The following is a 23,059-nucleotide window of genomic DNA, read 5'->3' as shown; positions in this document are numbered from 1 at the left end:
GTCCCTGCAGATTAGTGATGATGCAGCCCGTGGTGTCCTCCTCAGAGTCTCAGCTGCACCACTTCCTTCAACAGGCACCTGCTGTACATTAGCTCAGCGCTAACATCTGCTTCCATGCTCCCACAAACTGAGCGCTCGGTAACACAAATAACTTTACAAAAAGTACATTTCCCTTTAGTAAAATGAGGAGGGGGCGTCCCCATTCCTCCAGCTCTTATGTCTTTCTTTTCCCCTCTCCCCCCATGACCTGCTCAGATTTGTGCCACTCAACAGACCTCTTACCTTTGTCCGAGTAATAGGAAGCCATGTGCCGGAATGAAAGGACCTTTGGAACCACGGGAAAGTTGTCTTAAGCTTTCACTTTCTCCCCAGATCTCAAATCTCCTTCTCTGCCGCTTTGATTCTTTCTCAGCTACACTTTGCCCCTTTCTCTGTCTCTCCTGCTCGTTTTGTTTTCCTCTCTAGCACTCGTTCTGTTTTTTCTCTCACTCCCCCTTCCTCCCACTTGCTCCTTCTTTCACTCTCTCCCAGTCCTCTCCCCTCTCCGTAGTCCGGCACGTCACGCCTCGCAGTTTCACAGAATGGGATTCTTCCCCCTCGCGCATAGCAGGCAGTGAGCAGCCACAACAGCCCAGGACAGTGTGGAGAGCAGGGAACAGAGTGCAATGCAGGTGACAAGTCTGGGACTGGGAGTCTTCAGAATGTAGGTGACCTCAATGCTTAAGTTACTACAGCAATACAAAAATGTACAAAGGTGTACACTTCAAACATGGCCACAAATGTTAAGGTAGGGTCAGCACCTCAAAGCATATTTGCCAGTTGTTCTGGATAAGAGAATCTGCTAATTTATGTAAATGTATATCCAATTATTGTATCCAATTTCCAAACTCAGACAAAAAGATATTTAAACATGCCGCTACTGAGAAACACATTTATTGGAAATCAAAACTTGTTACCCCTATTTATTTTGAGCGGTTTTAATGTGCCAAGAATAATTATATTTTACCATAGCAAAATATTATCTGTTTTCAGAGTCAACACAGAGATCATAAAGTTTTAATAAAATAAATGCTCACCTTTTACATTATTAAAAGGTCTGGATTGAATGCATAGAATCAAGGGTAGAATCAACCATCAAGAGCTTTGCTAAGCTGTAGGGTCAAAAGGGTTGAGTGCACTGGCAGAGTGACACATCAGGGTGGGGTCAGAGAAATCTGCCAGCCACTAAAGTGACCAACAGCTAGCACACGAGATGTTTGCACCCATTTCTTTCCCACGTACCCTCACCTTTTAAACAACAGGGTATTTTCATGTCAGCTGTTTAATGAAATGGTTATCAGCCCCAGAGAGCTCCTTGCCTGGGATTGGTCAGAGAAGGAGTGGTGGGAGGGGCTGCATTAACACAGCAGTAAACTGTGGTGAAAGTGAGAGTTGGTCCTTGGTAAGTAAATCATTAACGGTGAGATTTGACACTGAAACTGAAATACCAGTCCCTGTTTCAGTGAGAGAGTATTCATTCGCAGAAACAAAGAACCCACTGATGAGTAAATAATCATCACAAACGCTATCCATTGCATGAAACAGAAGAAGAGCTTAAATATAATCAAAATATCCTGAAATCCTTGACAAATTTGTACTTGTTCAAGGTCAGTTATTTCCTTTGCTATGAATAAAATATAATAATTTAAGTCACAAATGGCTTACATTAGTGGGCATTTAAATCCTTAGCAGTATTAAATAAATACACCTGATGCATTATTGACAGAAATCTTTTCATTTAATTCAGCGCTTCACATGTTAAAAAATAAAAAAAGTATTTCATTTATAAAGAACATTGTAACACATCAAATATAGTCTCTAAAGAAAGTCTAAATACCCTTGGCTTTTGTTCTTAATTTTGTTGTGTCAGCGTGTCTCATGAGCTTCATGTGACATCTTTTCCACTTATCTATACAGTGTACACAGTACTATTTGAGGAGTTTATTTTCTACATGCTAGATTTAAGCTAGCCAGATATATATATATATATATATATATATATATATATATATTTTTTTTTTTTTTTTTAATCCAAATATGTGTGAAAGTTTTTTATTAGTGAACTTACAATGAACTAGTGAAAATATCTGAAAAAGGAGGCTAAATACTATACATTTATATTGTATAGTACAGTGTCAGTGTAGAGTGTATAGTATAGTGTCACATTGTTGTCACACACAGTTACAGTATGTCACTGGTATTTCTACTGTGACATGAAGTGTTGCTGCTATCTAAAAAAAAAATCTTTTTTATCACATTTGTCAATATTTGTGTTTTGGGTAATCAAATGTTTTATAAAAAAATTTAACTTAAATGAAATCTTAATTACACATTAAATACCAGTAGTTACCAAAGAAAATAATGAAAATGTGTGAAGAACGTGAAAAGGGTCCATTTTTGCACAGCATTTTTGCCTGCCAGGAGCAGGCAAAATGACCAGTGATCACATGACCATTCATAAATCAATAACGATCTGATGGGCTAAGAATAACAACTGACATGGACATAACATACAAGCTGGTAGAGGCATTATACTGTACAAAAAAAGAACACAACTGAAATGCAAAGAAGAATTGGCCTTAATGTGTTTATGGGTTTCATAAATAAATTTACCAACCTAATATTTGGGCATTTATCACTTGTGCTATGAAAAAAAATTTTTTTTCTGAACTGGCACCTGTGGCGACTGAAGAAAATAATTTACTGGCACAGGAAATTTCAGGAGTAAATCAGCCCATAGTTTTCACAGCACTAAAGATTCCTTGGGAATCCTTCAGAGAAAACTCTGAGTGTTTTAAGCGCGAGATAAAGCAACTGCTCTTTGCCCATGTCCATCCCGTACCTGTGCAGACCTATAAAAAAGCTTTTATCTGCATGCTTTTCATATTTTCTCATATCAGTTCAAAGGTAAGAAAAGATCAGTGTTTATCAAATGTGACTGCCCTACATATTTTCTGTATTCTGTTTGATACTGGCATCTTTTTCTAAGCATGTTTGACAGGGCTTGGCTTGTCTCTAATGTAGTGCTACTGTGGTTTTGATTACTTATTAAGGACCAAAGAATGAACTTTGCGTTCTTCCCTGAAGAAAATGTGAATAGTGCTTGGCATCACATGCACAAAAATCAAATGAAACGTGTGTTGTATTGCCAACAGCTGAAACCATGGTTTCATGGTAAAACACGTGCATGTACTTTAAAGTACATGTATAATAATAATAATAATAATAATAATAATAATAATAATAGTTCCCTTGTGTTTCTTCTCATAAAACTGTCATCAACCTGTTTTGATTGCTGTTACTTGTATTTCTAGCACCATCCTTTAACAGTGTACTTTATTGAGTTTCAGTAAACGGAAGTAAGCGGTTCCTGCCAATGAAAATTAGCTTTCATTAAATGATTGACACTCCTGGTTCTGATTCATTGGTTGAGCCACTTTTATATTAGCTACCTTTTCAAACTAAAAACTCTGTTTCGTATAAAACATCGTGCTATATTTTGTTTTCCATAGCACAGGAAGATATCAAACCACAACACAGGAAGATTTTAAAATGTGGTGATTTCAAGATTGCTTTCTACTGATTTGTTAATCTAATAAAACAAAAAGATCAAGGAGTTAATTTTATTTAATTGGCCTGATTCATTTACATAAAAAATCCCAATGACAAGGTCAACACAGCTTTATTTTGCTATAAATACAGCCTAATGTATTAATCTAACATGATTAATGATGCACAGATTTGTATATCGATCCCATTACTTGTGAAGTTTTACAAACGGTTTCAGTACATTGCAGCAAGCTATGTTAATGACAGACTTCTACCAAAATCAATGCAAGTGAGACTATTGATTTGGTCATTGTATAACATTTCAACACATGAGAATACCGCAAAATACATGCAGACTGTAACTCCACAACATACGGTTAGACTAATTCTCCTGTTAGCTGTTAAAATGGCGTTTACTTTAAACTTTTATATATGACTAATGTCTCCATTCTCTCCTTTATTACTGTATATTAAAAAACATGTTGTAAATAATACACCCAAAATATTAAAGGCATGGCATTTAATAGCTTTATTCCTAAAATATTGCATGAAGTGTGTCATTATATTCCTCCATTCACTGAATAACTTTAAAACTTCTTACTTTTATTTTTTTAGTCATCAAATAAAACAGTGAAGATTGTGAAGCTGGAGAAAGGCATACAGACTCTATGTAAAGGATATGTTCACTTGCTCTTTCAAAAAAAAAAATTTCTCACTCTGCTAGGACAGCACAAGTTTCAGGCCACACCTCCTCATGTTTCATGTAGTTATAAAGTCTTGTTTGATTGAATATGAAATAACTTAAGTCCAGTTTAAATAAATTGCATATGCCCTTAAATTGGCAAAGTGTGCTCGACTGAATCTAGCTCCAGGTTTATATTAAAGCTTATTTGATTACAGAATGTACCACAGTAATGTCAAACTAAGAGATTTAGTTTTGAGAACTGCTATAAATGTCTTTGACTCTGACAAACAAAATCAATGAGCAGAGAGCTACTAGAAACATTAACATCATGAATATAATTCAATGTGATCTAAAAGTATAACCGTAACAGTTTTTCATGAGTAATGCCCATGTTTTCTGTTTCTTTCAACAAGTCAGCTCTCAGGGGGAACAGCAATGGGGAAACAGAGCATGTTTTAAAAATCTAGCCATGAGAACAATGTGTTTTACCATTCTTTCCACTGTTTAAGGGAGGAAGCCTTGCATTAGAAGACAATGTCTTGGGTTCTGCTTTGAAGCTTAATGAAAGCTAATTCTATTGCAAATCCCATTCTTAGCCACTGTGCCATGAGTCACGTTCGCTGCTAACAATCCCATAAAGCACTTGTGATTCATGGGATTGCGCATCCACGCTTTTTCCAAAGCCACTCTTTGGTCACTGGTGGGAAATTAAACTGGCTGCAAAAACAAGTACACAGTAATCATTTCCCCCTATTTCCCCTGGGAATCATGACTGCTAGAAACAGCAGTGAGTTTGAGCCATTGGAAAAATAGAGCCACTGAAAAAAGTCCTCAAATAGGAATATAACATGACATTAGGGCCCTCCAACAATGACTGTGCAAAATTATTGTCCACTGTACATTTCATACAATTCTCCCTTAAACTGAAATGTAGTTTTGACCAATCAAAATTTTGGCTCCGGATAACAGTAAACAAGGATTCCACAGTCCAACTTAATGTAAATTCAGACCAGCATCTTTCCTATAAAGACCATCACATCAAATTCCCTCAGAGTCAAAGATAAATAAGAACAGACCATTGGTTGCATTTGCCAACACTGATAAACAGCTCTACACCATAAACCAAAATGGACACTCAACCCTGGGGCATAAATAACCAGCTTGGCTTGAGGGACTAATTCAGAGTAGGCCAGTGCCATCCTCATGAGGATATTCTGCACCCTCCCCAACACTGGACTCAGGCCGGGAAGGCAACTCAATCCACAGATGTTGGTACTTTAAAAGGGAAGCTTAGCTGTAAGACATGCTCCACCTAATGGTGTCAAGTAAAAATAACAAGCAGTTGTGTTTCACCCTCTGACTTACTGTAGAGAAATATGTTAACTGTTTACCTAATTCTACTCTGAAATCATTTCTGAACAAATAAATGTTTGTGTCAGGTTGTTGAACACACTTTAGTGAAGTACAGTTAAGCATATAGCTCATTAATTATCTTAAAGCGTGCAAGGGCCATTTGACTACACAAACAATTAAACTCAAAATGCAGCCAACTGGCACTTGCACATAAATCAGGATCAGATTGATTCTATGAACATGCTAGTCTTTATTATTACCAAAAAATAATAAGTCAATGGGTTTTACAGTACATGGATAGCTTTATCTTCAGTATTGGGCCATAGAGTCATACACTACCCTACTGGGGGAAAAACAACACTGCTACAGTATGCTGATAATTTGCTTGTATTTAATACACGCTTGCACACTGATCAAAACCTTGTGAATATGAAATTCACCCTTTGTTACTAGATCAATCCTTGGTTTGTTTTCAGGAGACTGCAGTTAAAACATACTTTCAACATAAGACAGAAATTATGTCTCGGCATGGCGACTGTTACAAACATGACTTAAGTGAACAGCGTTAAAAGATGGCATTGTAAGGAATGCAAACTCTTTAAAAACCACCATAAACTGAAATGACTTCATTTACATTCTCTGCCACAGCCTCCTGTCCCTCCCCCATTGTTCCAGGTGGCTGTAGAACTGAAGCTGAAAAAACACATACACCGATCTCACAACTTTATTTACTTTAGTTTTCTTGTGTTCCCTCCAATGCTGACCACTCCCAGCTAGATAAAGCAGACAGACTACTCCTGTGCACAGCACTGTGGCTGTACAGCAGGCACATATAATACAAATAAACCAGGCTTTCATCTTAAGTCAACAAATTCCATAAAAACTACAATTTCCTGCACCTTTTCGAGAATAACAACTTCCTGTTGCCTTCCCTTCCTGCCTTTGTTCCCCTTCTTCCTCAGCCCCCGCACTGAAACCTTGAAGAGAAATAGTTTGAGCCCCCTACTGTAAAACAAGATAGTTTTGGAACAAAAATGTGCACTCTGTGTCATGATTATAACTATGTTTATCATAAAGGATAAATAATTACTAATAACATAAAATTATTTATTTAAAAAAAGAAACAGACTAAAAAAACGGGGGAAAAAATTCCTCCAGAAAGCATTCCTTGAGGAACTATGGCTATTTTTCATGCATGTGTCATATATTCACCTGTAGGTGTCCTCGGCCTTTGCTAAAAGCCTGGAGATTGACGGCAGGCTGCAGTGCCCACTGCAGAGGTCCCACGCCTCTGCTTCCGGAGTGGATGCAGCTTTGGAATGAATCTGACCCAGAAAGACCCAATAGGACTCAGTAAGGCAGTCCAGAAGGGTCCTTTGGGTCCAGTAGAACCCTTGAAGAGCCCCACAGGAGCAGGAATGTCAACACTGCAGTGGCCGAGGGGGAATTGTCTGCCATATGACAGGCCCTCTGACTCTGCCAGTCCACAGTCTGCCAGTTCTGACTTCTGCCAGTCCACAGTCTACCAGTAAGTGTGTGTCTAATCACCGACAAGTTCTACCGAAAACAGCGAGCTGTTGTCAAAACAAACTGTGTGGCGCATACAAGGAACACCTAACTGACCCTTCCTCTAATCACGAGTACTGGACCTCACTTCTCACCACGTTAGCAGATTAGGGGTCTTTCATCATGGCTGAAATGTCCAATACAAATTTGAACTGCAGCAGGCCCTTAACCCTAACTTGCTTTATCATCCGTCTGCCCTATGCAAGCAGAAAGAACCAGCTTTCTGGCATTGTAATGAACAGGACTTAGGCCAGTGAGGAGTAGTAGTGACTCACTTAGCCGCTGCAGGAAGTCGCTGTAGGAAGCCTGTCTACGACCTCCTCAAGATAAAGACCCTCAAGGATGCAGCACTGGGAGTAGACCATTGTCTCCATGTGGTCAGGGCATTGTTGACAAAGTTTTTTTTTTCCTTTTCATGGAAATTGATGCAATTATATGATCATTTACATGAAACAATAAATGCTCTTTCGAATTGTTTCTGAAAATTATCCTTTCTTTGGTACAAAATACTTAGTGTAGGGTACATTGAGTTTATAAACCAACAGGATGTGAGCGACCAATTACATTTTGACAGAGTGACAGACAGCTCTCAAACATGAACAAGCCACAGTTCTGATGGGCATAAATCAATCTGGCAGATGAACTGCAACATATCTTTAGGGATGAACTGATGCTGAAATGCTCTATGGTGAACAAACCCACGTTTTTCCCCATAAGAACGCTGTGAAATTCCAGATTTTTCTGTGCGACCAACTCAGTGTGGAGGAGATCATGAATCATGATCATGAATATTTATGAGATCAAAAACTCTAAAAACTCTTCTTCATTTCTTTTTTAAACTGCAGAGCATTCAAATACTGCCTAAAAGGAAACAATAAATAATTAATAAAAAATAATTTAATATTATTAAATATAATTTAATTTAATTTAGAAGTATATAATACATTTTTTATAAGTGCTTCTAATTTAAATATTCTTTGACTGAAAAAATTTCATAATTTATCATAAAAAAGGTATGGTGATGACTCTCTTGTTGGTAATGAATGCAGTAAAGGCTAAAATTTTGGGCAGACGTTGATAACTTTTAGGCTATGGGCCAACATTTTAATGCAATTAATTATGAGAAAGATCATCTGATCCCAAGCTTCAAACCTGGCTAAAAACAGAGCAGAAAAGAAGATTCGTAGCTACAGATTCCACGCAAGCGGTACACTAAGCCCTCGGAATCTAGGTCAAGACTCAGCACTTGTTTTTGAAAGAGGCAAAGTGGTGAGGAATTTGATGCCTTTCTGCCTGCCATGCAGACGGGCAGAGAGGAGGCTGTTTGCCCACGCCCAGCCACCCCCACTGTCAACAAACTCAGCACATTCAAACTCTGTTTTTCTCCCCAGCTTCGCATTCATTCACTAGCTATTCAAGCCATTGCTCCGACTGCTTCACTGCGCAGAGATCCATCACCGAGTACGGTGAGAGAGCGGACCTGAGACGGAGAGGGCGCAATCTCACAGCTATTGAACGGGGAGGAGTTATTATACGGTGATGTCACACACCTGCTTCCCTAAAATACGCCCACCCGGTAATAAGTGCCAGCTCTTGGTCCCAGAGTGCAGGTGATTTTCCACTGCATCAGCAGGGAGCTGTGATGAGGACAGCACCCTTTTGGAGCCCAAGTTAAGAGCCAGCAGTCACTCAGACCACAACACTCACACCACATCGCTCACATCAGTGTATTACTCAGATTTACGAGGCACCTTGGCCACTTATAATTTTGCTGAAAATTTGCTGGAAAGCTGGTATGTGGCAAAGGTAAATGGCCAATGGGCACTGGGCATTAACCTGTACAAACCTTCAAGCCAGATAAACTACAATTTTTTTATGCATACCAAGTCAGACCATATACTACAACACAAAAATGTCTGTGCATGCAGGCCTAGCCTTATAAAAAGAGACGTTGCAGACTGCCAGTGTGGAATGGTGTTAGGTGTGCAGTTCAGTTTTGCTATCTCTCTCCCTGCCCATCAAATAATCAATGTCACTATAATCTGTGGCCAATGACAACAATACCAATAACAGATTTACAATCAGGGTGGGTCGCATCTTGCTATTAGTCCAGCATTTTATATCTGAATGAATCATGGATCCTGATTACTTACAGGAGTTCTTGGGACGTAGTAGGGAGGAGGCCTATTTGTTCTTAAAGCCAAGCCTTGCTCAAAGACTGAAGTGCCATTCATCTCACCAATGCATGCTACAGTATTCTACCACATACATTGTAAAAGAGCAGTTTTAATTTCACACCATCCCCGCAGTATTACAGAATTAAAAAATCTCGAAGGGACTTTGCCTGTATACATCATGTAAAGGATGATGTTTCCCAAAATTCATATTTATTTAATATTAATATTTAATAATACATATAAAATATAAGGCTGATAATGAGCAGGCCATTTAGCACAACACACTAGTAATTTTGCCTACTGCGTAGTAATGTTTCATACATCAGTATTCATGCATATGCACAAAATGGAAGATTTGTACAACAAATGTGCCAAAGAGGATACAAACATCTATGACTGCGTAAACTCTCTGAATGCAAACAAACACACTGCCAACCCCAATCAATTTTATTTCTATTTAATTTTGCGGTAAATGTTTGTCAGTAGCGACACCCGGAACATTCAGAAAATACTGCTTTTGTTTCCCTGACAACTTTAAAATGTGTTTCCCTCTCACAAAAGTGTTCGGTAAGTCTTGCTTTTCTCCCAGCTCATTTGAATGTCTTTGCTTCCCCAGAAAGTGATTTAAAGAGCCACATCATGCTGTCCACACCATTGTCCAATTATCCTGAATTATACCACCCCATCTCCTGGTTTAAAAAAGGATTGCTCCTTCGACCTCAGCTGGCTTCACTTGCTAGTTGGCTGATGGTGTTTCACTGGGTTTTAATCTTCAGATCACCGAAAAGGAAAATATCTCCCAGCAGTCTTTGCCCGTTTAAGTGTGAGAGAAAAATGGGAAAACGGATTGCGTAGGACTCACAGGTTTCAGGTCCTTCCCAATACGGCCCTGTCCAGTAAATCTGCTCATGGAAGAGTCACTGCTTTCTGTGAATACTAAGACTTCCACGAGTGAGCCATCTCTCACAGCAATGCAAAGACATCTTTGTTCTGAAGCACAGGGGGATGCAAGGAAGGATCCTGGACTCCTGGACTCTACTGTCAAAGTTAAAAGTTGCATACATACATTTGGAGTTATTAAGGACTTACTGCTGACAAGTCTGTTAATGTCCAAGGAGTAGTTGAACTGTTTCCCTGGGAAATTTCAGATGGTGAAAGTCAGCAGATCCTGCTGCAGTGCATAAAAATGGCCTGAAATTATTAGAAAATCCTCCCTCATTTCCTAATATTGCAGAATGAGAGTCAAAGGTGAAACGATTGTCGTAATATTACCCAGGCCTGTTAGGTTATTTAACTATGGGTATATGGGATACATAGCCGCTCTTGAAGTGAAGTGAAACACGTCTTTAAAGACATTTCTTATTTCCATTTTCCTCTAGGAGTGGATGAAAATGCTGCGGTCAGTTTTTATTATTTTTTTTTTGTGTGTGTGTTTTTGGCTGGCCCAGAAAAGTACTTATTCTTTGCTTATTTGAAAGCCCTACTATACATAAACCATTAGTGAATCTCTCTATGCCTGAACTCCTGTCCCTACATTACTGCATTGCAGAGGCTTAATGGAACATACACTATACACCAGAGATATAAATAAAAACCTGTCCAGAGGCTGTGGGGAATTTTATTACTTTCATTTTATCTGACTGTAAGATATGCAGCATTTCTACTGGTCTCAGAGGAGCGCTGCCTCTCAGACATCGTGGTCACTGATTGGGCCCGAATGAAACAATGATATCCATCCAATGCAAAGAGCTGGCTGTGTAATATCAGTAAGATACTTTTTTCTCTCAGGTCTTGGAAGTCTTTGCTACTCCTTAAAGGAAGTCTGTCATGCAGTTATGTTTTAATTGGATTACCTCTAAGCATGACGTGATTGTAGAGCGTGCAGATGGGGTCGACTTTTGGGTGAAGTTTTGTTTCACCCATGGTGACAGTTTTATGAAGCAAGCTTCTCATGCGTCACTATTTTTCATTCCACATAGCCTACAACGCCCTCCCCCGCATGCACTCAAACTCATTTAGCCTACGTTCATCTTTGAATGAGTTAAACCAGGCTTATTTGTTTTATATTTTTCACCTCATACGAGATACAGTACATGACCAAATTATCTGGACACCCCTTGGTCTGGGGCTGTTTTTCATGGTTTGGGCTGGGCCCCTTAGTTCCAGTGAAGGCAAATCTTAATGCTACAGCATACAATCACATTCTGGATGATTCTGCGCTTCCTTTACCATTTTAATACCCTTCCCTGTTTCAGCATGACAATCCCCCCTGATACACAGCAAGGAAAATATAGAAACTTGTTGAGAACAGTGTGGAAGAGCTTGACTGGTCCACACAGAGCCCTGACCTCAACCCTATCCAAGACCTTTGGGATTGGAAAGCCAACTGCAAGCCAGGTCTAATCGCCTAATCAGTATCAAACCTCGCTAATGCTCTTCTGGCTGAATGGAAGAAAATCCTTGCAGCAACATCTAGTATGCTGTAATGCCCCAACATCTAGTATAAAGCCTTCCCAGAAGAGTGGAGGTTGTCATAGCAGCAAAGGGTGGACCATCTTCATATTAAAGCCCGTAGTTTTGGTTGAGACGTTAGATGTCAGGTGTCCACATACTTTTGGCCATGTAGTATATGTCGCCTCATTCCTTAGCTCCTCCCTACATGGACACCACTAACCGCACCGGACGAAATTGACCGTGACTAACAGCCACTGCTTTAGCTGGCCATAGAGCTCCTTCAGGAAGCCCCGATGGCTGGGCTTTAAATCCATACGCAGAGGTGAAGAACGACATGCAAGGCCCCCGCTGCATCTGCCCACTGCGGAAGAAATCAATCGCTACCGCATCTGCCGGTCCCCGCTCGATACCGTAATGTTCCGAGGCTGCCGTTTTTCAGGGTGACTCGGCACAATCTCCCGATGCGTACAGTAAGGCCGTCGCCGCCCCGGAGCCGTGGTTATAAATGCATCCGCAGACATCGTCTAAATTTACCACGCTGGTGAGACGCAATATCCACTGTCCTTTTAGCAAGAAGCCACCAATGTTCACACGTTGTCTGAAAGGGGCAATCAAGAGAGAACCGAGTGGTGTGGCTAAATAATATCTGCCCACACTGTTCACATTAAGGGAAAGAAGAGAACTGCATAGCCAAGAGAAAGATGTGTACCAGTGACAAAGGCTCACTTTATTGCACCTCATTATAACATACCTATGAACAATATACAATATGTGTCTGCTGTTGTTGATTCTCCTTTTGGAAATCATTGTCAGATTAGTGGAAATTACATAAATGTCAAATGAAATTTGTTTGGACGTCTTTAGAAAAGCCTTTTTGGGTGAAGAGAGGTTGTAATGCTGTATAATCTGATGTGGTTCCAGCTTGCAGAGCTAAAAATAAATGAATAGTATAAAATTTTTTCAGTGCTATGCACTATTACAGCATCATGTTGCTAAAGTAAAAATATTTATCATACAACTGAAACATTTATTAGGGATAAATAGATTCTTAAAGTTATTCCTGAAACGCTGTCTGTCATAGCTTGCATGCTTACAATACTACTTTCGAAACTAAGGATGTGAAAGTTTCACATTTTCACAGAACTGCTTTTGTATACACAGAACTACATGTAGCAGTGTTTCATTCAGTGTAAAATGTGTATGTAATCACCCCTGCAGGAAAGAAATGGAACGGCATTAATGTTTTTCTTTTCATGCAGGGCTCTTATGGTCTCCTTCAGTAATATTGATTAATACAAATTATAAGCTATAGGCTAAAACGTCTGGCTTTTAGTTAATGAACAAGCATTAGAACACGAACGCATGTAATTGTATTGCTTGTGTTGGCCAATATTATTTATAAGTCATTTGTCAACCAATTAATCTATGAATCAGTCTCGTCCTCACATGTAGTTACTCTTCCAATTTTCCAGTTCGGTTGAGGGGGTAGTCTGACGTCCTGTCCCTACGCTGGCAGTGATTTATCCTGCTTCTGTCCGGCAGCGCGCAGTAAAACCAGCCAGCTCCACAGCCCTCATCTCAACACACTGCTGAGTCTGCAGGGCGACAGCAGATAATCAATCCACGCCAGCTCTCTCTTTCACACCCCAGAGCCCTGGAGGAGCCCCCACTTCACACAAGCCGGAGAAAGCCTCTGTCAGCCATCTTCTGGGACCACGGACACGCCCATTACAGCATCGTGCATACAGACCGGCTGGTCAGGTGACCGCCACTTCACGTGTGTCTCCCGGGTGACACCCTCACCTCTCAATTTATTAGCATTCAGTCAGTCAAGAAATATGTATGAATGCATGTGTACACATATAATATACACATATCTACTTTATTATTTTTAATGATAGCAATATATAATAATAAATACGATATACTGTAATGACAATATTGAGCAAAAATAAAACATTGCACAGGCCCAAACAAAGTTCAACATGTCTGAAGTAGAAGTAAAAGATGAATTTGAGATTGAGGAGAACTCATAAGGATGGTTATCAGACACATTCCATTGAAGGCATAAACGATCTTTGTCAAAAAAAAGAACACAGGACTGCATATGGCACAAGCTCAGTATGTTCAAACCAAAACACAGTATCAGAGTTGGATTAACTGATGATGATGATACATTTGGGGTTTTTTAATTCTGTGGAAAAGAGCGATAGCTTATATGTCTGGACCATGGAGCTTAACACAGAGAGACGATTTGCTTTGAGTATTTGCATAGTAAATAAGGGGGTAAGGTGGTTTCATTACACAAAAAAACACTGTTGTATGTTCAGAAACACCGACCAGAATAAAATCCCTGGTGAGCAAATAAAGCACTCTCTTTTAAAAAAAGGAACAAAATAAATGTGTAGCAAAGCAAAGAAAAACTCAGGGGAAGGTGTTTAGCTGGGCGTGCTGTTCCAGGGCTGCTGCCTTAGTGAGTGCTGGGCACGTCCAACCAAACACTTTCCCTGGGATTTGTTTTCAATTACTTTTTGACTTCTTTGTTTCAGGAAGCTTGACTGACTTGGAGCTCCATTCAGATTTGCATATTCAGGTTTTCACTGAAGCAGGTAATGCACAGATGTTATTTCTGAGAATGGTCTTTGGGGCCCTTCGTAATGTCCTTCTGCAAAGCTTATGGCACGGGCACCCTCCTCAGTGTTGGGTCCCGGCGTGGGTCCCCCGCCCCTGCAAGGAGGCGGGGCAGGACTGCAGCACTCTGCAGAGCCTGCCAGCAGAGATGCTTGCCGCTAAAGCCAGCCGCATACAGCAGTCTGTCAGCCACTCTCGCACACACAGCACATACAGTACGCACTACAGAGCGCAAACAACAGCACTGCGTGACAATACCACCGCCAGTCACCCCTCCAGAAATGCTACCGCTAACCGCTAAAGCTCCCCCCGCCCCTCTTTTCCTTACTTTGACGACTGAATGAAATGGTGCGGCGTGGCTCTGAGCCGAAAACTGAAACATTAATCCCCAGCATCACCAAAGCCCTCTGGTCACAGAAACACGAGGCATCAGGAAAAACAGTACAGATTAACAGGCACCCAGCTGCATTAAACCTGAGCTGCAGTAAAGATGTGTTAAGAGAGAGATACCTTTGAGAGAAGTGATCTCATGCTGTATTGACCTGGAGGTATCCATCCCTGGCCGGATCCTGTCTGCAGCACTGCCTGTTTCGGGTTGTCTGTCTGTGGGTCAGTGTGAGCTGTGCTCCTGCATGTGCTGGGGGTCTTGTCGTTATCTTAGTCTGCCTCTGCGGAGCTGCTTGCTGGCTAGGTGGCTGCTGTGTTTGGTCTGTCTCTGTCTTTTGCTCTCTCTCTCTCCCTCCCTGTCGCTTGCTCGCTTACTCTCTCTCTCTCCCCCACTCTCTCTCTCTCTGCACAGGAATCTGACTGTGAGAAAAAAAGAAAAAAAGTCTAAAGCCGCTCCCTCCCACCTCTTCCTCCACCCACTGAGAGCCTTGAACTGAGAGCCTCACGGCCAATCATGGCACAGCACTGCCGTCAGACTCATTGATGGGGAGAGCCTGGCTCTGTAAAGACAATGCGGCTGCAGCAAAACGCCGGTAGAGGGGAGGGAAGGGGAGGGAACGGGGGGAGAGAGGTGGGGTGTGGAGTTTGGGGGAGGCCAGGCTGACTACCAACCCTGTCCATGTCTCCCTGGCTGGGAGGGCCAGTACGACCCCTGACCCCCGAGGGCCCCCCTCTACCTCGCGTGGTGTCGTTTTTTTTTTTTTTCTTGTTTTTTTTTTTTTTTTCAGCTCTGCAGAGGAAGCCCCAGCTGAATCAAACTGGGTGGGGCAGTAACGTGTTTGTCCAGAACAAAGTGCATGCGGAGGGAGAGGACTGTGTCCATTGTCCTGTGAATAAAAACAGTTTGAGTTCCGCTTAGAGTGGGATTAAACCCCGGACTGTAACTTTAGAGGTGGCACAACAACCCCCACCATGTATAAAAGCCTATTTATCCCAGTGGTAATATTAAAGAGCGTAAAAAGAGTAAAAAAAAAAAACGTCATGCATTTCATATATAGGTATTTTCAGTTATTTCTAAGTAAATGATGAATCATTAAGACCAGACAGAAGAATATTTCACCGTTTTAAAAGTACAAATATCAAGTTAGCCCTAATATCTCTAAAATGTGATTTTATGTCTCTTATTTACAGTCCTCATCTTGGACCCATGATGAATGTGTCCAAACACACCTCTCGGGCGCTTTAGCAGACACACAGAAGAGGGGTCATGGGTCACATTGTTATTCTCACAATTCAGGCTGGAAAAACTGTCTGCATCTAGGACCATAATAATCTCCATAATAAGCCCCCGTACCATTTAAGCTCACTTGCAATGTTTGAGTCAAAATAAAAAATACATATAAATCACAATTTAGTGATGTCTAGTGTTTTTTCAAATGAACCACATGCCAGTTTTTTTATTGTAAGCCATTCAGATCTGACAATAGTTAATTAGGGATTTACATGTGCCGGATGTTCCTGTTGACCACATGAGAAGCAGCAAAAAAACTTTATCCAGCTCTTTTTTGTACTGAATAGGTTCCAGGATGCAAATCATTGAAAACTTGTGAATTAGCGTGTATTAGCACTGACTTTTCCTGCAGCATACAGAACTTATGATGTGAAATAAACAGCATCAGTGTTGAGACTGGGGAGATGCTCGGAGATTCCCACGGGGGTGTTTGGAGCTGCATTATAAAGCTGCTTTATCCCTGGGTAATAGAGGAAATACAAACACATTCTCAGAATTTTTCTCAGCAACCTCTGGTCTGATCTCAGGGATAGCTTAGTCACTTTACTGCACTTCAGCCTACTACAATTCCGGTTTTCACAAGTATCTATCTTTATCTCCATATTATCTATATGATAACAACAACCGCAATAACAACAACAACAATAATAATAATAATAATAATAATTGTAGTTTTGATTATATATTTGGCAGAAACCTTAGCCAACTGAAATTGAAAGAGCATTAGAAGTTGTAAAACGATACAGTAAAACACAGCAATTAACCAAGTGTAATCCATTCTCATCTAAGGCAACTAGCAGGCTCATATGTAATATTAAAACATACAGTTAGTCCTACAATACTAAAACATTCAGCCTACTCGTTATTGTTAGGGTGTCCTGCTAGTTTCTAATCTCAGTTTTACCAGAATGCAGGCTAATAATCTTTAACTTATATGACCACAGAAATATATTGTGAATACAAGCATTTTATTGACATATTTTGCAATCAGAATACCCAGAGGTACCCAGGAAGTGCGTACATATTTGACTTATTCTCTAGATTATAATGATTGCTTTCTTAACAGACGCTCTTTGTACAGCGCAAAGGAACCATTTCGAAATCACTACAACATTTTAATCCAAAGTTTTAATTCCAGCGACACAATTTTACCAACACAGTTTACAGAGCTAGAACTTCAATATAAATACCCAACATCAACATAACAGTGACAAAACCTTGTGCATGGAACAACAGCAATACGTCATTTGAAATCAAAGTTTTAAGAATGCAAGTGTCAGCACATCTGGACTCCCCGCTGAACGTCCAATCAAAAGGCTTGCTTTGTTGCCACGTGCGACGTCATCAGCTCCACTGACCCAGCAAACCCTGTGGAGGGCTCGTTGGTGTGCCTGATAACCAATGAGAGAAGGACGCCCTGCTGTCCCTGCCCAAATACTCCCTGCTCTACCCTACCTGTGTCCCTGTGCTGTGCATGTCCCTTCTACCCTAGGTATTGGCCCAAGGTCCTCCAAAGCACCTGCAGAGAGCGGTGAATGAAGTCTGAACAGAAGCAATGGCGGCAATAACAGCCGTACAGTGCCTAAATAATCACACAAGGCTTATCAATAAAGATACGCACACAGTGGAAGTATGTTTGGGTTATTTGGAATGTATGGAAAAAATCCAACTTATCGTCATTATCGCTGTGGTCTGGATTAATCACACTAGAATAGCAACATTCTACTTCCAGGAGAAACAGGGCCAGAAATAACTCAAAAGCATCGGAAATTTCTAAGTGCTACCACATGGCTGAGCTCCTGCTCCTTGTACAGCACAAAGATGTGTGCTAGGAGGACTCCAGACTGAGCTGATCTGGGTGCTGTTTGACTTGGCCGTGGTGGCGTCTGGCGGGCCTGCATATACAGTCTCAATAACACCCCCCCTTCCATCTCCACCCCCACCCCCACTGCCAATTGGTCAATTTCTGCAGAAACAAGCCAGCTATTGGCTGAATTCCCCTGACTGCCAGTGTAATGAATTCATAGCACACATGAAGCGGACCACATGACCACCGGTCTCTCATCAGGCAGATCCAGAATAGGTGGCCCGAGGGGGCAGTACGGTCCTCCCAGTGGTGGCTGCTCTCCAAGGTGCTAATATGCTAAGACCATGAAAGTGAAAACACACTTGTATTGAGGCACAAGTGGTCAAGGGTCATGGGTTCAAATTCCAGTTATGTTGTTCCTTCTGAGCCCCTTGAGTAGCACCACGTTGTCCAGACCACACCCAACCCCAGAGGTCATAAAAGTCCGGATTCAGTAAACATATTCCTGTTTTATTTTTCACATATTACTGTTTTAAGAAAAGGGTTTAATTAGGCTATCAAATGAAGGACAAATGTTTAGTAAATTCAGACCAAGACCCAGAAAATTTTGTGAAATGTATTGGATATATTACAAAAATATAAACAATGCTCTATCGCACAATGAATTGGCAGTCATGATCAATATGTAGACATGTATCTAGGACCTCCGCACAATGAAATTACGGAATGTACTGTACAGATACCACCAACTACAGCGTATGTGTGTGTGTGTGTGTGTGTGTGTGTGTGTGTGTGCGCGTATGTGCGTGTGCGCATGCGCACATTTTTGTGCGCGTGTGTGTTCTATCCTCACTGACAAAAAGTTGATGATTTTATATGGTCATGCTTGTTTTAACAACTGGCTTGATTTCAATAAGATTCAGTAAAATTCCGTAAATTCAAATTGACTGCAGGTTAGACGTTCAATCACAGCCCATGCATGTAATCGTATAATAATATTCCAAACTTGGCATTTGACCTGGAATTTTAATAGCAACACTTAATTGCTGAAAGCTCTAATAGAATGTTCTGAATAAGCTGTTTCTAAAGATCTCCTAAAATGGGCTTAACCAAGTGTAAAGTCTTTCAGCAGAAGTTATCTACATAGATTGGCTGATAAAAAGAAGCACTGAGATCTGTGATGCACTCACAAATACACTATGAATTGTGTTGAGTGTTCTACATAAATGGATGTGCCCTCTTCTGCACAGCAATTTAATTGAGCCAAGGAATTAATTGTGAATGCACACACAGTACATGTGTACTGATGGTATGGAAAATGCACATGCATTTAATTTAATTTAATGTAAATTGAATTTAGCATGAACATGCTGTATTTCGGGAGAAAGTGGTGAAGATTTGTTGAAGGGGTAGAAAAAACGGTGTTCATAAAGGCTGAATTGTGAATGTTTTAATTGCACTCGCTACAATTCCATACATGAAAGTACACATTGAACCAAGTGCACTGCCCTTAAGATGACCACGACTAGGCATAAGAAAAAAACCATGCATGTGCGGTCATGGCCTCTTGGACAGGTCATGGACAGTTTGTGGGTGAATAAGGGTCTTTAACGAGCGCTTGTTGCCAAACTGAATTTCGTCCAGCCTGCTTATCATCCAGGGAGGAGCTCTGGAGGAAATGCCCACACATGCTTGTGTTCCTATGCCCTTGAAGTTTGGACCCTCCCTTACAGACCAGCCCCCCCTCAAAAAAACCCTGTTGAATTCTGGTGCCCCTATTCAAATGCAGATGGCTTGTCCAGGCATCCAAACTGGCATCCAAGACCAGGATCTTCCATGGAAAAGGGGGAGAAGAGGAGGGGGTTGGTCAGGGGGACGGGGTACACAGAGGGGCCTATCCATCCCAGAAGAGGGATAAAGAGGACGGGGAATACAAAACCTCTGTCTTCTCTGGGTGCCCTGGCATGAAAATGTTTGGGGGTGGGATAAAAGCCAAGGCCTGTTATGACCCTGGGGTGGGATGAAAGCCAGGATTCTTGTGCAGGAAACCTAATTAGTCATTGACTTTTCAAAAGGTTCCGACAAAGAAAGGAGGGGTACAAGCCTGACTGGGAGGGACTCACAGACCTTCCCAAAAACAGAGAACCTCATCTAAGCACAGCAATTCACCAGAGCCCAACTTTAGTTCAGAGGCTTTGCCTCGTCATTCAGTCTGCATTGGCTTTGATAAACCCAAAGCCCTTTGGGGGAGGACTGGACTGTTTTATCTTCCTGTCAAAATGTATCATCAAAAGCTAGCATAGCCATTTATTAGTGATCTCTCTCATTTTTTCCCTAAGAAAAGCTAACTGAGTCATGGCAACATCTGTTTGTGTTTAGCATCACTGTCAATAATGACAGCTTGTAGCACAACAGCCATAAACTACTGTTTATGACTGTTAAAAGTAAAAGTTTCTCCATTTCTCGGACCCTATACCTGAAATACTATCAAAATTAGCTTTTAATGAGTTTATGACCGTGCACATTTTATGGAATTATGCTATGGAGCATTTTATTTGTACAATATGAGGACAGAAAGCAAAAACTACCAAAGATAATTGATGGCTTGCCTGCCCTTGTTCAAGCTTTGTGGACATATCACTAGAGCAATAAAGCCATTATGCTGTAGCAAGGCCATAAACTGAGGCCCGCCACAACAAGGCTTGTCCTTTACTCTGACAAACAAATTTAAGCAAGCCTTTTATTTCTCCAACACTTACTCCATCTGTCCATCCATTATCTATCTTATCTTATCTTATCCTGGTCTGGGTCACTGGGGTTGCTGAAGCCTATCCCAGCATGCATTGGGCGAGAGGCAGGAATACACTCTAGACAGGTCACCAGTCCATTGCAGGGCATACACAAATCATTCACTCACACACTCATACCAATGGGCAATTTACACTACAATTAACTTAACCATGCATGTCTTTGGACTGTGGGAGGAAACGAGTGTACCTAGAGGAAATCCACACGGACACGAGGATAACATGCAAACTCCACACTGAAAGGGATTCAAGTGATGTCCTACCAACTGTAACACCACCCTTTGTATATTTCAGTGTATCTGAAAGTACTTGTGTAAATGTGCTACTGAAGGGTATAAACAAAAAACAAGTTGGCAGGTCTGGAAATGTCCTAGATGAAATGCTCACAGTGAGAGCAGCAAGATGTCGGCTGTCTCACTGTGTGATGTTTTGATGATGGATATCACGTTGCCTGCCACTGCTTAGCCATCGGATACTTCCCAAAATTAAGTATGACCAACAGCTCCATGTTAGTGAAGTTAGTCATTGGGTGAGACTTGGCACTGAACAAACTGCTGAACTCTATCTTTAGTGAAATCATAGCTAATTAACCCTAGATGCATGGGTGGGGTCATTTTTCACCCCAAGCATTATTCTCTTCAAATCACTTATATTTCGGTGTGGTATACAGTACATATTGTAAGGTGTGATTTTTTGTGATCATACGTTGATCTGCTATTGATATTTGTCATCACAAAATGGTGCAAGAGGTTAATGGTGTTAGACAGCATGCTACTATAGAGAGCTTGCTAGCCACAGCTGGCTAGTTAATTTGACAAATAGAAATTTTGATATTTTCCTGATATAATATTGTGAATTTATATCAATTATTAAAAATATTTAAATGTGACAAAATGATATTTAGCCCAAAAAATATTTTTAATACATAATATAAATACATATTTTAAAGCATACAGCATGTTCGCATTAATAAAAGAAAATGGCAGGTTGTCTGCTTAGGGTCGCTGGTTACCCAACCTGCATAAATGTGTATGTTGGGTAAGCCATGCATCTAAGGGTTAATATAGATTAAGATGCAGCACGTTTCAAATGTTCTAAAATGTATTTTGTCACTTTGCCTGCACGCAAGTTCAAAAGGCTGAGTTGAAAGACAGATCAGGTCTCATGCTGTCACACAGCAGCAAGACAACAGGGACACACCCTGTTTTTCCACTGTCCAGATGCCTGGACCCCAGACAAGCCAGCTGCTCACAGCTGCATCCTGGACTGATGATAACCATTATGCGCGTGCATGTGTGTGTGTGTGTGTGTGTACTTCCACCCAGCCAACACTGTCACGTCCACTTACACAACCTGGAGGTGATCTCTATACCAAAATCACGGCTATTATTGTAGCCCAGACTTGTTCAAGCCTAGGGTGTGCCCCTCAGCTTATACCCTGTTAAAAGTTTTACATAAGGAAAGCGAAACTCCAGTAATGCGTTTGGCTGGACACACTCAATATCCATCTCTGCTGTGTAAGGTCCACTGGCTTGCTGCATGCTCAGAACATGCATGTCCAACCAAATACTTTCTCTGGGCTTCATTTTCAGGAACATTTTACATAACGTAACTGACATAAAATCAAGCATAACTGATGACTTCTGTTTGAAGACTACTTATTTATTTTCCAGAACCAATGGACAAACTTCATCTGATCTATTTACATAATACCAACTATATTTCAATTTCCAATTTAACACGGCAAATCAAAAGTGTAAGAACAATTATTGTAGCTGTAGTGCTGAGACTGTAATTCCAGGAAATGTGCCTGTATGCAGATTGAAAAACTGAAGGAAAGGACAAACTCAAAGCTCAAACTATGACGTACAAATCTGACCTATCAGAATGCCAGCTATTTCACCTGCTAGATTTCATTGTCATCTGAATGAATAAACCACAGAGGCAGTGTGCTGGCAGGCAGCCCATACAAGGCCCCTTCCTGGTCTGGCTTCCTGGTTCGGGGGAAACTCTGGGAGTTCATTTAGGGTACACATGCCGTCTTAATGGAAAGACTGCACAGACAGCTCGGGCTGGAATGCCAGCACAGCATGAACCTGCGGCTGATTTTTTTTTTTTTTTTTCTATTTGTTGATATGACAGTGCTTCAGGCTCAATAGCAACTAAGCTCTTTTCACTTATATCAGTTAATTAAATGTCCTCTAACATCACACTGTCTGTCAACAGCATTTACACATACATTAATGTGTATAATCATTCTTGTGCTCTTCATATTAATCAAACATTCATCCTCCAGTCCCAGACACCTGTTTC

The 23,059-nt window shown here is 40.9% G+C and overlaps 1 protein-coding gene across 10 annotated transcripts in view; it reads right to left on the bottom strand.

The window, feature by feature from the left end:
- The window catches only part of LOC118227443 (plectin-like), a 191,827-nt gene that overhangs the window by 115,196 nt on the left and 53,572 nt on the right, over window positions 1-23,059 (bottom strand). For 2 of the 10 annotated variants that reach the window (XM_035418081.1, XM_035418099.1), the window contains exon 1: window positions 14,965-15,227. The exons of 6 other annotated variants lie outside the window; for them this stretch is intronic. In XM_035418081.1, the coding sequence (XP_035273972.1) occupies window positions 14,965-15,010 (46 nt within the window). In that variant the 5' untranslated portion in view covers window positions 15,011-15,227. Of the gene's footprint in view, window positions 1-282; window positions 473-14,964; window positions 15,228-23,059 lie in introns of those variants that run through there. 2 more of the 10 variants (XM_035418108.1, XM_035418124.1) reach the window with 1 other exon arrangement.

The sequence above is a fragment of the Anguilla anguilla genome, chromosome 1, assembly GCF_013347855.1.
Source record: "Anguilla anguilla isolate fAngAng1 chromosome 1, fAngAng1.pri, whole genome shotgun sequence".
Lineage (NCBI taxonomy): Eukaryota > Metazoa > Chordata > Actinopteri > Anguilliformes > Anguillidae > Anguilla > Anguilla anguilla.
This window is presented reverse-complemented; position numbering and strand designations above follow the sequence as displayed.